Source organism: Capronia epimyces (genome assembly GCF_000585565.1).
Source record: "Capronia epimyces CBS 606.96 chromosome Unknown aczIQ-supercont1.6, whole genome shotgun sequence".
NCBI classification, from domain to species: Eukaryota; Fungi; Ascomycota; class Eurotiomycetes; order Chaetothyriales; family Herpotrichiellaceae; genus Capronia; species Capronia epimyces.
In genome coordinates, this window is record NW_006912909.1 from 1,733,244 (window position 1) to 1,748,291 (window position 15,048).

Below are 15,048 nucleotides of genomic sequence, written 5' to 3' on the forward strand. Positions count from 1 at the left end.
GAGTCGATTTAAGTTGAGTCAAGAAAGAGGACGTGATAATTTGTCTCCTGCCATGCAATGTTCTCCGACGTAAAGGTGATCGCGTCGAGTCGAGTCGAGTCGATGCTGTCTGTGCTGTGCAGTCCTGTCCTGTCCTGTCCTGTCCTGTTCTGTCCTGTCCTGTCCTGTCCTGTTCTGCCCTGTCCTGTCCTGTCCTGTCCTGTCCTGTCCTGTCCTGTCCTGTCCTGTCCTGTCCTGTCCTGTCCTGCCCTGTCCTGTCCTGTCCTGTCCTGTCCTGTCCTGTCCTGTCCTGTCCTGTCCTGTCCTGTCCTGTCCTGTCCTGTCCCGTCGAAAATCCAGGACATCCCCGAGCCTCGTTTAATCCGCCCAGAGACCTCCCAGGGAGAATGCAACTGAAACTGAGGCCGACCGAGAACGAGACCGCGATTAGAAATAAAGCTGTCTGGAACAGAAACATCAATCGCAACAGCAACATCAATCGCAACAGCAACATCAATCGCAACAGCAACATCAATCGCAACAGCAACAGCAACGGGAACAGGAATTTGGAATTATAAGCTATAAGCATGTCGAGACTGGGACTGGGACTGGGACTGGAACAAGAACACACATCAGAATAGGACCAGGAACAGTAACAGTAACAGGAACAGGAACAGTAACAGTAACAGTAACAGTAACAGTAACAGTAACAGGAACAGGAACAGTAACAGTAACAGTAGCAGGAACAGTAACGGGAACGGGAACGGATACAGGGACAGGTATAGGAATTAGACTTGAATCTGACTGTCAGCTAAGACTGAGACTTGACTTGTACAGCTCGAAATACTCCATCCGTACTTCAGCTTCGATGTGATATTGCTCCGGGCGGGGAAGAGCAAGAGCAGGAGCAAGAGCAAGAGCAAGAGTAGCAGCAGGAGTGGGAGCAGGGGCGGAATCTCCATATCCTAAGGCTTACTTTGTCAAAGGTTTAATGTTCTCTATCAAAGGGGCACAGGGGGAGCCTAGACATATGTATAGGTGTGCCTATACCAGCCTTCTAGTTAAAGAACAAGGCTGAGAATGCCTAATGTTAGTGCCTATAGTAAGTCTGACATAGGCTTACATACTTAGGCCTTAGGGCCTAGGTCCTAAATTTAATTCAATTTACTGTAACTTATATACAGTACTCCGTACTCCCGACTAGTACGGCTTACGGCTTACAGTCTTACGTCTACAGTCTTACATACCTAAAGTACTGGGTTGTTTAGTCTAGTGCGGCATGGACAAGGACTTGGGTGTTCAGGTGCCTAAGGTGCCTAAGGTAGCTAGCTGTGCCAGTGGGTATTTAGGTAGGTAGGTAGGTAGGTAGGTAGGTAGGTAGGTAGGTAGGTAGGTAGGTAGGTAGGTAGAGGTAGGTAGAGGTAGGTACGTACGTACGTAGGTACAGTATATAGGTACAATATATAGATAGATAGGTACACAATATATAGATAGGTTGCTATAGTATGAAGATACAGTAGGTAGGCACATAGATACTTTACGTAGCTAGACAGGATACAGCCTAGGCTGATAGGGGGGTTAGATCAAGACTTCGTGCGTTCCGGTTCATCCTTACCGTAAGCAAGGCTGAGAGGAGAGGTGAGAGGAGAGAGAAGGAAGCAGCATCCACCACCAGCACCGCCCATGAATGAATGACTCCCTTTAGGAAATATAGACCCAGAATCAGAACCAGAACTAGAATCAGGATCACATTCACAATTAGATTTCCAGCTCTATCATATCAAAGCCGCGGTCCATTGGAGACCTTAAAGATAAACCGAACTAAAATAAATATATCTGAGATTGAGAGTCAACAACTTACCGGCAGGTACCGGCAGGTACCGGTAGGTAGTATGTAAGTACTGGAAGCTAAGCTGGCTGGCTGGCTAGATGGCTGGCTAGATGGATATGGTACGGAGTAGCAGTACGGAGTACCATCTATTCCGTACAGGTACAGTATATCCATCTATCTACTCAGTCTATCTGGCTGCAACTCACCTTTGGAACGCAGTCCTATTGCCAACTCACGGGCATAACGCAGTCCTATCCTATTGCCGGGGTGAAAGTCAGGCTTTGATAGTAGGTTGTTAACGGGATTTATCTATATCTGTCTGGTAGCTTTATCATATCTTGAACGAGCGCGATTGACACACTGGGTCGGTCGGTCATTGATTGATCGTAATAGTTTAGCTTTAGGTAGTTGTGTCATTGATTGATCGTAACAGCTTAGCTTCAGGTAGTTGTGGCATGTATGGATCTATCAACTTATCCATTCATTCATTTATTCCCGCACAATCTTCGTCGGAGGGAGACCGACTGTCGATATCATATGTTGAGCCCTAGCCCTTTTTCCAGTGAAAGTGTCAAAGGTTGAAATGTTCCATGTGGTCTGTCAAAGGGTAGCAGGGAGATCGCAGGCTATATAGTATAGTATAGTACGCCTCAACCGGCCTTCTGGTTCAAGCACAAGGCTGGGAATGCTCCTAAGTTTGACAGAAAGATGCTCAGTGCCTCGTGTACCTCCTCCAAGAGACTTTGTAATGTTCCGCTGTTTCTTCTCCCTCTCTGTTCTTCTCTTGTCTCTTGTTGTGTCCTTTTGAGCCTCCTACCAATGTCCGAGATTCGTTTCTAGTCCGTTCTAGAATCGAATGAGGCCTGGATGCAGTTGTGAACAACGAGCTGTTTGTGGAAACCGAGTGACTAGAAGCATTTGTGGAGGAGATCCCGACAAGAAATCCATTGTAAGAGACACCATCAACTTGTCACGAGGAAGCCTGTAAGAGACACCATCAACATACCACGAGGAAGCCTGCACTGGCTCAATCACCACTGGCTGCGATGGTCTGTCCCAAGGTCAATATGTAGTTGTTGATCCGTCATGGCTTCTGGAGGTAGATGTCTTGGGTTACAACTCATTGTTTGGCAAAGAGTCGCAAGCCCCGATGCATCTGTTCGTCTTGACAGTCAGAATCTGCTCTCTGGCACCGAGAAGTTGGTTCTGATGGTGAAAGGCCTCTCCAGCTGCACGCTCTGGGGCCTAAGCCTGGCCCTCTCGCCGCTGGGGACCCTCCCTGGTGTAGTCGAGGACTCCTGGCTTTTCAATGCCTACGTGTAACAGGCTGTCAGACGTCCCTGCGATCCCATGCCTTGTTTCCCCTCTCTGGCAGCAGTGACTGACGTATCTGTGCTGGGTGAGATCAGGAGAAAGTGGAAACCTGTAAGGTGACGGCCGGGGCATCGCTGGGACCTGGAGAATCGAGATGCAAATGACAGGTGTAGGGTACAAGGGACAGCCCATCACATCACATCCATGCCCAGAAAAAAGAAGAGGTGACAATCTATGATCCATGCCCAGAAAAAGAAGAGACAATCTGTGATCCATGCCTGAAAAAATAAGAGACAATCTGCGTTGGGAGTTTGCGGGTCAGGATGGCAAGCATAGGCATGGATTCACAAATTGAGGAGTTATTCCAGGATGGCAAGCATTGACATGGATTCATCACAAATTGAGGAATTAATCTGTCAGTCAGTCAGCCCACGATGATGGTGATACTCCGTGGTGATGGTGATGGTGTGCCGGGGCACGCGGAACAGTCTAATGAGACAGGGCTTAAGGCCTAAGGCTCACAACAGAACTTCCCACTTCCCTGTCGGAAACCCTGGTGGCCACTGGCCAGCTCTGGAATAGAAACAGGGCGGCCTGTGGCTGGTCTGGACGGTCTGGACGGATTCCAGAGTGGCGAGGCCATGGGACGGATCCAGAGCACTCCGTACTCGTAGCATGGCCAGACCTGCCCATGGTGCGTTCGGCGTTGGGCATCGAGATGAAACGGGAAGCATGATGAGAGACCTAAAAATGAGGGATGGGGATGAGGCGGGTGGGCCATGCAGATCACGAAACGATCATCAGCAGCAACAAGCAACAGCAATCAGCAATGGGAATTCCGTCTTGGGAGGTTTCCTCCATCTAGGTGCCATGCTCGGTGATCCTCGACTCGTCTCTGCTTACGACTACCTACCTACTAGTTCCACCAGTTCCACCAAGATCGACAGGCACGCAAACAGGTGGAGGTTGGATGGTTGCGGCTTGCGGCTTGCTGGACGTTGATCCCGTCACGCTTATTGTCGCCTCACTTCACATCTAATGAATATCGCATCGTTCTTTGATCGACCTCGTGTCTCCTCTCTCTCGCCTTGACGTCGATCGGTAACCTACTCCGTATGGAGTATGTACTCCGTACTGCCACTCGCTTCATCTCTCCGTCCTTCGATTGCAGACAATCCTGTCCCTGCTCCTGTCCATCGTCAGAATCCTCCTTTGTCTAGGCCCGGCATGATGGCTGTCATTGTACTCCGTACAAAGCTTGCAGGACAAGCAATGTTGGTTACAGCGCAGATTTATAACTTCTTGCATTGAAGGCCGAAGGCGGCTGCCATATCACACAATCCCCTTGGGGAAAAGAGAAAAGAGAGGAAGAAGAGAATTTATACACTTCATGACCCCGGGCCAGTCGCCCAACCCTCTCACGTCTCCCATGTCCCAAGTCCCACGTCCCACGTCCGTTATCACATCTCTCTGTTCCTCCTAGACCGTAGCCGTGAGGCTTTGTTGCTGGCCTGAGACCCGAATCTCGACCAGGAGAAGGAAATCCCACATACATAATCCTGGCGTATACCTGCCCCATAACTGCAAAGGGCAACTTGACAAGAGAGAAAAGTAGGAAAAAACAAAATAGGAAAATTTCCCGAAAACCCCGTTCGCTTGCGCGCGCTCCATTTCTCTTTCTCTTCCACACATCCATATCCTCATACAAGAAAAAGGAGATGTCGCCACGAGGCTGGGGGTATGTCTAAGGAGTAGTCCTCATCCGGAGATGCAGATGAGTACTGTGACCGAAACCGAGAGAAAATTCGTAGAGCCAAGGCGCTCTGTTGCGTCTGTGCAACTGCTGTCGTGGTCCATGGCCTCAAAACAGATGCGACTCCTGGGTGATGCTTGGTTCCTGAGTGTCCCGCTGTTATGTTGATCTGGACAGTGATGTCGTCATTTTCCTCCGTGCCTGCGTTTCCATTCCTCCAATGCTCCCACGCCAAACCGTCCACAAAGGATTGTGTATCTGCTCATGTGGAATGTGAATGTAATCCATGCTTCAAAGGACTGTTGCAAAGAAAAGTACTCAACCGTGATATCTGCCAAAGGTTGACGGGCCGGACTAGGTCGAGATGCCGAGGATGGTCCTCTTCTTGGAGATGCGAGGACTATCCATGATGTCCATCGGGTGCATGCCACCGGGCAGCGTGGTGGCGGTGGGCCGGAGCAGCTTCAGCTTTTGCATCAGTTTCCCAATCGCCAGATAGTCATCGGGCTCGGCGACATTGGGATTCTGCTCCAGCAATTCTTTGATGGCATGCAGTGCTCGAATGTTATCATCGTCCACGGGCGATGCAGGGTTGCTGACTGGAGAAGTATCTGCCGACCTGGGTAATGGTGGAGGCTGCATAGATGAGAACTGCACTTGCTGCGGATAGTGAATGTCCGGGACACTCTTATGCCGTTTCATCATTTGTCTAGGGTCAATGGCCGTTGGCCGAGTCTCAATCGTGGTGTTGGTTAAAGACCGGACAGGGAGAGACGGCGCCTTCTGGCTGGACGAAGAAGGACGTGAACCGCACCCTAGGTCTGCAGCATGTGGATAGGTCTGGCTCCTCTGGCGAATCGATGCTTCTGCGGAATCTTGTGCGCCCTCCATCAGTGGTATCCCATCCGGGTCCCTGTGAACCATTTCAGGTGATGTTGGGGGAAGAATTGAGTCTTGAGTCAGTTGTTCCATCTCCAGTTTCGGCGTACGCTCATAGGAACCCTTTTCCTCAAAGTCGAAGAAATCTTGCGCATTTTCTAGCTTGAGGCCTGTGTCGTGAGCTGTTTCATCCATGGCCGACATGGGAGGTGACACAAGCCCGCCAGACAAGGTTGGAGAGTCATTGATGGATGTTTCTCGGAGCGACGCCGTGTTAGAGTCCATGAGACCCTGCTCTCCCTCGGCGTCGGAAGCCGTGAGGTGGTTCTTGCGCTTGAACTTGTCCAGCCAAGCTACACTGGACACGACTGCTTGGTCACTCCTGCTGAAGGAGAAGACTTGAGCCTGCTTGCGGAGGTCCTCATCGGTAATTGGCAACCCTTTCTTCTGCTGGTTTTTGACCCAGTTGGCGAGGGTTTTCTCAAAGTCGGGCAGTTTTGCTTTTGACTTCTTGCTCGGGCTGGTATTGCCGTCTTTCGGTTGCGGGTTCATATACTTATCACGCTGACGCAGGATCTTCGACACCGTGCTGCCGGATGTTAGCGCGAGCAACTGTATTTCCATTTGCCCTCCCACACACCTTCTCTCCACGTTGAATTTGGCTATGGAACGTTAGATGGAACCGCGTGTCTGGATCAATGACTTACCTCCGATCTGGGTTTGCTTCATCATCGGGTTCTGTTCAGCCTCAATGCACATCTGGCGACGTTCGTCATCGGTCAACTTGCGACGTGATGACGTCTTCGCGCTCGTCGGAGTAATGTCTGACCCAGTACTCGCCGACAATGGAGTTTGAAGCGTCCCAGACGGCAGAATAGGGGTCTGGTAGTTCTGCTGGGGTTGGCTTGCCAACATACTCGGCCATAACCCGCTGTGAGGCATGATCAATGGTGGCGGCATCTGCTGCGCATGAGAAGAAGCAAAAGGCGATGGCCTAGGCATGGAGTAGGACGGCTCCATGGGCATCGGCGTGGTCGAATGGTACTCAAACGGAGGAAATTCGTGCATTGGCGACATGGTCGTTTGAGGACTGCTGGAGTAGTTGTTTGGCACGCTCACCCACCCCCTTTGGCCATAGCCAGAGTGTTGGGAGTCCTGGTGCTCCGGTGGCATGTTCATCAAGACCTGCATGGGGCTTCAGGCTTTCAAGTCGAACTGTGGAAACCCCTTGGCTGATCTGAGTTGGCAATGCATACCATGCACTAGCAACTGCTCCGATGGCAATGCAAGTACCCGCCAACCCCAAGTATGGTCTCTGCAACCCCCGATTCCCAAGACCTTCTGAAAATGTCGAGATCTGGACACAGCCCAGTTGTGGAAACCGGCGGGTGTGAACGCAGGCGTCTGTATGCAAGGTCGGAGGGAGCAATGAGCATATGAGGGAAGAGGTGGTGTCGAGAGCGGGCGTGTGGAGGTTGCAGACTGAATGCGGGTGGAGGAATCGATACAGAGGAGACACCAAACAGACTTGTGGGCGAACCGAGCTGTCGAGTTGGACGAATTGACGACTCAATTGCAAACCAGGGTATCTTCTCGACCAGGGGCTGGACCAGACTCGGGGGGTCCGACAAGGGCCTGGTTGAGGGGGGCCGTTGGATGCTGCAGGTGCTTGATAGAGGGCTGCTTATAGCGTGGTTTTTGGAGTGATGTTGCTTTTTCCCCTCTTTCGCTCTCTGTATCGGGCCTGACGCGAGCACAGTGAGGCAGTAGGTTACAGTATGTCTGCTCTGGAAACCGAGCAATGCTTTGGAGGGATGGTGCCGTTCGCAAGACTTGCGGGTGTGAGGAGGGTGGATGCTAAAACAAAAGGGCGGCACTTGGGCCTATAAAGCGGAAGCTTAGGGAAGGCTAGCTGCCGGCCGCTGGGAGGAACGGGCCTAAGGCTGGTGGGTTGAACAGTGGATGGAGACCGTTAGGTACGAACAGGCATCGGACGTGCAGGGCTACACCGTCTAGTCCGACTTCGTCGCCTGGGGCCCGCCCTGATGCTCTATCCCGGACAAGCCACCACTGCCTGACTGCCTGGGAGTCCAAGTCTCGTCGGCAGAAATTAGCGATTTGGTCGAGATCGCCCGGCAAAAGGTGACCAGGGACCTGGATGTACTGGAGGAGCTCCTGAGATTTGCAACGGGGCGCTCCCGGGCGAGGATCAGCTGGTAAAGCCGCACTCCATTTTGAACAGATTAACGAACACAAGAGGCAATGCCCAGGAAGATGAGCGACGAAATGAGGCAAAGGCCTATTTTCCAATATCGACTCGGCGCCCTGGAACCTGCAACCCTGTCGGATGAGTCGCCCTCCTGCATGTATCAATTAGCAAAGTACGGAGTAGTTGCGCTTCAGGAGGCCCCACGCGGCCTCCGGGCTCGCAGTGCAGCTGAGCGGCGTCAATTACAGCACTGCCAGCAGAGGCGAGTCAAATTGCTGGCTCTAAGAGTTGATGCAAGCCGTAACGGCTACGGCGCTCCCTGTCGCCTCGTGCCTTCCAGGGCGGTCCGCAAGCCAGCCGAGCAATGACGCGGGGATCTCGAGCGACAGTGATCATTCGGTCCACAGGACCTTCCACGGCACACTCGCCATGTTTCGAAACGATGGCGAGAACCTGTTCACGGTTCGGTATCATAGCCATGGTGGGGGAGCTGAAGGGTATTGGCGGTCTCGAAGGACCCGTCCTGACCAGCAGCTCTTGGTTTTGGTATTGTACAGTACAGCCAGGTGAGCTGACAATACAGACGTACCATTCAGTGAAAGTGTGTATCAATCCTCAGTGGCCGTGGGGGGAAGGGCAAGGTGGGCGCGACACAACAAATGCGCAGCCAAGATGCCTGTGCCACCACACGTGGGTCGAAAGAGGCAGTTGAAGACTGGCTGGCCGCTGGATGTTTACGGTCGAGTTAGAGGACGGGAGATGAGATCGACAACGGTTGAGGAGAAGTGATGCGCTTCAAGGAGAGTGTGCTCTCTGACTAGTGTCGCCGGGGTTTCTCGCTCCCTTGTTTTGGCGCAGGCACCGCTGGACAGAGCAAGCCACAGGCCGGGGGTCTTCTGGCCCAAGGACAGACTTTGTCCGGGCTGGTGGCGCTAGAGAGGATCATGTTGAAGGACGGCAAAGAACCAACAGCTGAGGCGACCTTGCGATTCGCTCTATGGTTGGAGGGAGGGAAGCACTCGCGCGGCAAGGGAAGGCCGAGGGGGCTTGAGAGGGCACCTCCAGCGCCGGATGCGGCAGGCGAGAAGGAGGTAGGGCTTGGACTCGAGTAGCCACGGTATGATCTATTGATTATTGATCATGGCACCACTTCGCGTAGATTCAAATGGACAGGATCGGGGGCAACAATGGCGGTGATAATGGTGGGAAAACGACGAAGACTACACACTCCGTAGAGTTGGGACAGTGGCCAAATGTGGTGCGTCTTACTGACTCCATACAACTGCCACAGCACATACATTCATGACCCATTCAATTCTCGTTATTTGGCCTTGTTTATTGCATTTGCAGTGTACTCCGTATACTCCGTACAGTGTCTACGCATGCCAGCAGCTCGAACACACTGTCTCCTGCTGGGTGGATTTGTTCGATCTTTGCTCTTTGCGCTGCAACCCTCCTTCGACAGTAGCACTTGATCCTCGGGAGCCTTAGCCCTCTCGCCTCAACCGCATCCTCCTTCTTGCAGACTATGCCTGGAGATACACACGAGTATACCTTACTAGCTCGACGACAAGACGGCCCATCAAGGGCTGATTTCAACATCGACAGCTACACCTCCTCTCAACTCTGGGGAGCTTGCTTCCATAGCTTCCGGGGCCAGTAGTGGTGCTGGAACCGCACTCCTGAAGCGACCGTGTGGCGCTCGCAGGGGCCAGTCTTGCAGACAGGCACCTACAGGAGACCGTAACACAGTCACCGAGGCGCATTTGGCCGGGGAGGCTTACTAGTATGGGCACCCGGCACGCACTCTCGAGTCTCAAGCCTCCAGGCAATACTCCAGCAATATCACCAAGCGTTCTTACCCCTCTCACACGGGTTGAAGTGTCGACAGGGCAGCTGCAGACATAGAGAAGACGTCAGGGATCAAATTTGACAAGCTCATGCTGTGGAACAATCCACGAGGTTGACAAGTTGACACCTGCATGAAGGGCGTTGGAGATCCTCCCCCGTGGCGCACTCGGGCAGCGCCTTCATGCACCCTTTGATCCTGCACCCCAACCTCTGCATATGCAGATGGAAACGGCTTCCTGTGGTCTCATGCCCCCCGTCCGCTTATCCCATGCATTTTTGACCCTCCACGAAGCCGCATTTTCGCGCGCTTTGCGTCTTCGTGTATGCACTCCTTGCAAGGTGCAAGTCTTGCATTTGAGCTTGTCTTTAGCCAAAACGCCCGCTCTCAACCTGACTCGTTCTCCTGTCAGGGCAACCTGAACAATCTAAAGCCCGTCACGTCACCTTTATTCCGTGCCCCTTGTATGGATGGACCTACAAAGAGCACAGCGGGACTCCGCCATGGCGTTGAGGTTTGACCTTGACTCGAGCCATGGTCATCCAGCCAAGCGGCGGCCATTGCATTTTTGATTCCTGAATGGCAAATCGGACGATTGACTTGTCTCAGCCATCTCACTCTCCAAGTCGCCATTCGTCAGACGGAAGGTATTCCTGCCCTCGCTTGCGGGACGGCCTTTGACTTTTCGTAAAATCCATCCCGCTCTTCCCCGTTCTAAATCCCATCGGTCCATCCAAAAAGAGACGCACTCTAACACAATGCCGTGGTGTACCCAAGCCAAACAGACGCTTGGTGCCGTTCCGCAACGACACTCCGATGCGGCGAAGCAATGACGCGCTGTGAACATGATGTAGCTTGTAGTAGTATGTGTATCTCATCTTCAGCAGTCTTGCAGCTCCGTGCTAGCAAAGATGCGGCTAGGCGATGTCAAACTAAAGCATGGTCCTTTGAGGGAGTCCTCAACTGTCTAGGCCCTTACTTTGACTAAGAGCGACGGATGGATTGTTGAGATTCGAAGGCGCGGGGATGTGCGGAAGGTGGGCAACTAACCATACCAAGCGCGGTCGAACAGGCCCATCCCATGATTGACAGGCTCACAAACCCTTGACCATGCTTCCATGATCACAAGCATCCGAAAGGATAAATTCGTAGGTGAGGGCTGAGTGGAGTTGTGCACAGCTGGGAACCCAACACGACTCGACATGCTATTTCTTGATGATGGTGACTGACAAAACTCGAGTTAGTATTCACACAAGGTAGGGTGAGCACACGGGACTCACCAATATCTTCGTCGGCCAGCTCGTGGGACAGACCCACACGTTGAGGTTGATGCTTGACCGAGCGACCGTAAACAATAGCCTGCCTGAACTGTTCGACAATAGTCTTGTGAATGGCATTGCACTGAGAATGGTCAGCTAAATGCTAGCGATAAGAAATATGCCTTCAACTTACAAAGTCTTCTACCGTAGATGCATTCTTCCTCAAGACTACCGGGGTAGCATAATCAGGTTGCTTGCCTTTCGGTTTAGTGTAGATGCGTTTCAACTGCAACTTCTCCCACATCTGCTCGAGGAGCTCGTCAATGTTCCAGCCATGTTCAGCACTGATGGGACAGGCATTGGGGATACGGTAGAGTAAGTCCAGTTCCTCAATCGAGATGGAGTCAATCTTGTTCAACGCATATATGACAGGTATGTAGCTTCTGCTCTTTGCCTCAAGCACGTCAATCAGATCATCGATAGTGGCATCGCATCGGATTGCGATATCGGCCGAAGATATCCGGTATTCGCTCATGACGGCCTTGATCTCATCATGGTCGATGTGAGTGAGCGGAACTGTGCTCGTGATGTTCAGGCCACCCTTATCCTTCTTCTTGAACACGATGTTCGGTGGCTCCTTGTTGATGCGGATCCCAAAGCCCTCAAGCTCGGCCTCAATGACACGTTTGTCGGTAAGGGGTTTGTTCACATCGAGGACGATGAAGATCAGATGGCAAGTCTTCGCCACAGCAATGACCTGCCGTCCACGACCTTTGCCGTCCTTAGCCCCCTGAATGATACCAGGCAGATCGAGCATCTGGATGGCAGCACCGTTGTACATGACTTGCCCAGGGACGGTAGTCAGTGTTGTAAACTCGTAGGCTGCGGCTTCGGAATGTTGGCCAGTCAAACGACTCATCAGGGTCGATTTGCCCACGGAAGGGAACCCAATAAAACCGACCGAAGCCACGCCAGTCCTGGCGACATCGAAACCACTGCCGCCGCCACCACCGGAGGATGTTGGTGTCAAGAGCTCTCTCTTCAATTTTGCCAATTTAGCCTTGAGCTGGCCCAGATGGAAGGATGTGGCTTTATTTTTCTGAGTACGAGCCATTTCGGTCTCGATCTCCTTGATCTTGTCGACGGTGGTCGCCATGGTGCCTGATGGAGGAAATTACCGACACGGGAGAGGAGAGGTTCGAAAAGGAGAGTATGAAGCCGTTGAAAGGAAAGCGTTTTCGTCGCAGTTGGGCAGCGATATCTGGGAGTGATCAATTTCCGTGCTGGGTGATTCCCGCCTCTGGGGGAAAAGAGACTGGCTGAATACGAAATAGCGTATGTTGTGTAACCGTTCTTTGTGGTCTCTGACTTGATGTTATTGCGGGCCAGGCCAAGGTTGAGGCTGCGGTAATTGATCTGAAGCGTGTCCTGCAGGTGCGGTGTAGGTGTAGGTGTAGGTGTTAGGTGACGGTGCGGTGTGATATGGATCGCAGTCTGGAGGGGCAAAATAGTCCGTCGAATGCTCTGCAGGACTAAATGTGCGGCAACAGGTTTGGGTGGTGGAATTACACAGAAACACCTTGGATGAATGCGTCTACTACTTGCGCGGCCCTTGGTCTTGTGTGCTGTGTACTCCGTACAGCCAAATGTCGCCTCTGGTCAGGTCGCCTCCCCGTGATTTTCTCAAGCCAACTGGCCCATAAAATCTCTGTGTGCAAGTTCCCTAGCTTACCAGGTACGTCGCTTATCCTACTAGGTCTATGCCGGTCAACAAGACCACTGCTCCATACAATGTCCCCTCCGAAGTTCCGAGATGCAGCTACCAGTGTCGATGGCGTCGGCGGCGGCTGGCATGCATCCCCAGCCTTACCAGCACACCTCGCTATATCCGTATCTCACTTGACTTGCCCCGCTGAGCATATTTTTGCAGGGATCAAAACTGCGCCTTCTTCGTCCCTCCCAAACAAAACGTCATGTTACCATGTTTAACAACTACATGTACATTCGTACCACACTGTCGGAAAACAGTCATTCGACCGTCTGTCTCTACTGATCTCCGAAGACCCGATCCTCTTACAGATTTCTCCACACTCCGCTGAAGTCGGAAGTCGCAGCGGCTGCGACAAGGTCACCGGATTGGAAACAGGGTGACCCCGCGTCCTACCAACGACGAATGTGTGAGTCAAAACAACGATATTGTTACGTTTACAGTATTGCTTCATTGGAAGCGTCTCTTTCGTCTGTCGAACCCCGCGCTGCTTTCCACCACGGTTGGAGCACCGACCGCAGTACACATTGCACTGGTGAGATAGGGTACTTATCTTGACGGGAAGCATCGCTTTCTTCTGTCGAATCCCGCCCTTTAATCCGGCGCGGTCACACGTCAACGCGCGTACACGTTGTGTTAGTGAGATAGGGGTCTTATCTCAAGGGAAGCGAAGCGGCACACCGCCTCTTCTGTTCGTTGGAGCGAACATCCAGCCGGAAAGCTACCTTTCACCTCAAATCATTCCCAATCTCGTGTTTTTCTTGATTGATCGAGGTATCGGAGTGGTCTATCTTCATCACGCCTGTTTGCCTACCTACAACATGTTGACTTACCAGCCCACACCCGCTGGAGTTGTGTCGCATATGGTCCGACCCGATGCCTACCCACCACAGCATCAAAGGAAGGCCAACTCGATCGATCTGAACGATGACTTCCACCGCCTGGTGCGAGCGCTGTCTGATGTCCTAGGCCCATCTTCCGGAATAGACTCGGCGGACGTTGACGAGAACGATCTCATCCGCCTCATGGAAGAGTATACATCAAAAGAAAGTCAGTGGCATCAATACGCCTTTGCCGACCTCAGCCGAAATTACACCCGGAATCTTGTGGACGAAGGGAATGGCAAATCGAATTTGTTGGTGTTGGTCTGGAATCCTGGACGGGGTAGTCCAATCCACGACCATGCCAACGCACATTGTGTGATGAAAATCCTCAAGGGCAGTCTCAAAGAAACGCTGTATTCCCTGCCGCCGTGTTCCGCAGATACCAAAACGGAGTCATCTGGCACGCTGACTCCACCGCAAATCCTCAGGGAGACGAGCTATTCTGTGAACCAAGTTTCGTACATTTCAGACAAGATTGGCCTCCACAAGATATCCAACCCGTCCAGCAGCGAAGTGGCTGTTTCATTACATCTATACACGCCACCTCATGCTGCCAACTTTGGGTTCAACCTCTTTGACGAAAAGACCGGGAAACCAACACACATATCACAAGCCGGCGTCTTTTCAGACCGTGGCCAACTCGTTGAGAGGTGCAAGTTTGGTTCGCTTTGATTTGCATCCTGGGAATGATCGTAGCCACCGGTTAGCAGGGGATACCTAGAACGTTTGGCAAGCGAGGGTTTGGAGGTGTTATGGGATTCTGCCTGATGGCGCAAGGTTGGCGTCGCTGTCGGATTAATCAAGGCTTCTTCCTTATAGCAGAAACGAGGCTTCACGTCTTTTTCGTTTGCTCCCTCTCAGAGCATCTCACACTACATTCAGCATCGATGAACACCATTCTGCGACGGGACTGCAGGCCGACAGCGCCGAGATACATCAAGGGTTGCGTCTGGCCTCGATGAATACTATTGCTGGCCAACAGCAGCTGGAGCTTAGTCCCGCCGACACCAACATGGCGTCCAACCTTTTCTTCCTTTCTACTTGCGGCGGAGGAGTTACTAAAGCAGTCGGTGCTGTCTGTATTGGATCATGAGCGATTATCTGGACTAGAACTCTGGTCTTTGGTAAATCTTTGAATATCTCGCCTCTCTCTTTCTCTCTGGACGAGGGGTTCTGTTCCAAAAACAAGAACCATGCGCCTGCTTCAACCTTGATTGTCTTCTGGCCTTTTTTCTGTGCTTGGACGTGAAACACTACTCTCTCCCTCTCTCTCTCCCTCTCTCTCTCCCTCTCTCTCTCCCTCTCTCTCTCCCTCTCTCTCTC

At 52.2% G+C, this 15,048-nt stretch overlaps 4 protein-coding genes across 4 annotated transcripts; 2 read left to right on the forward strand and 2 right to left on the reverse strand.

Moving 5' to 3' along the window:
• Positions 1-57: 57 nt before the first annotated feature.
• On the forward strand, positions 58-557 carry A1O3_07514 (uncharacterized protein; the record flags this gene model as incomplete). The annotated part of the gene is made up of 2 exons (XM_007737622.1): positions 58-107; positions 371-557. 2 exons carry the CDS (start codon positions 58-60, stop codon positions 555-557), a joined length of 237 nt encoding a protein of 78 aa, XP_007735812.1.
• A 4,674-nt stretch (positions 558-5,231) lies between these two features.
• Positions 5,232-6,929, reverse strand: A1O3_07515 (uncharacterized protein; the record flags this gene model as incomplete). Its single annotated transcript, XM_007737623.1, has 3 exons — positions 5,232-6,345; positions 6,397-6,418; positions 6,464-6,929. 3 exons carry the CDS (start codon positions 6,927-6,929, stop codon positions 5,232-5,234), a joined length of 1,602 nt encoding a protein of 533 aa, XP_007735813.1.
• A 4,090-nt stretch (positions 6,930-11,019) lies between these two features.
• On the reverse strand, positions 11,020-12,229 carry A1O3_07516 (ribosome-interacting GTPase 1; the record flags this gene model as incomplete). Its single annotated transcript, XM_007737624.1, has 3 exons — positions 11,020-11,039; positions 11,095-11,215; positions 11,267-12,229. 3 exons carry the CDS (start codon positions 12,227-12,229, stop codon positions 11,020-11,022), a joined length of 1,104 nt encoding a protein of 367 aa, XP_007735814.1.
• Positions 12,230-13,662: 1,433 nt separating this feature from the next.
• A1O3_07517 (cysteine dioxygenase) lies at positions 13,663-14,397 on the forward strand (the record flags this gene model as incomplete). The annotated part of the gene is made up of 1 exon (XM_007737625.1): positions 13,663-14,397. One exon carries the CDS (start codon positions 13,663-13,665, stop codon positions 14,395-14,397), a length of 735 nt encoding a protein of 244 aa, XP_007735815.1.
• Between the last annotated feature and the right edge of the window lie 651 nt (positions 14,398-15,048).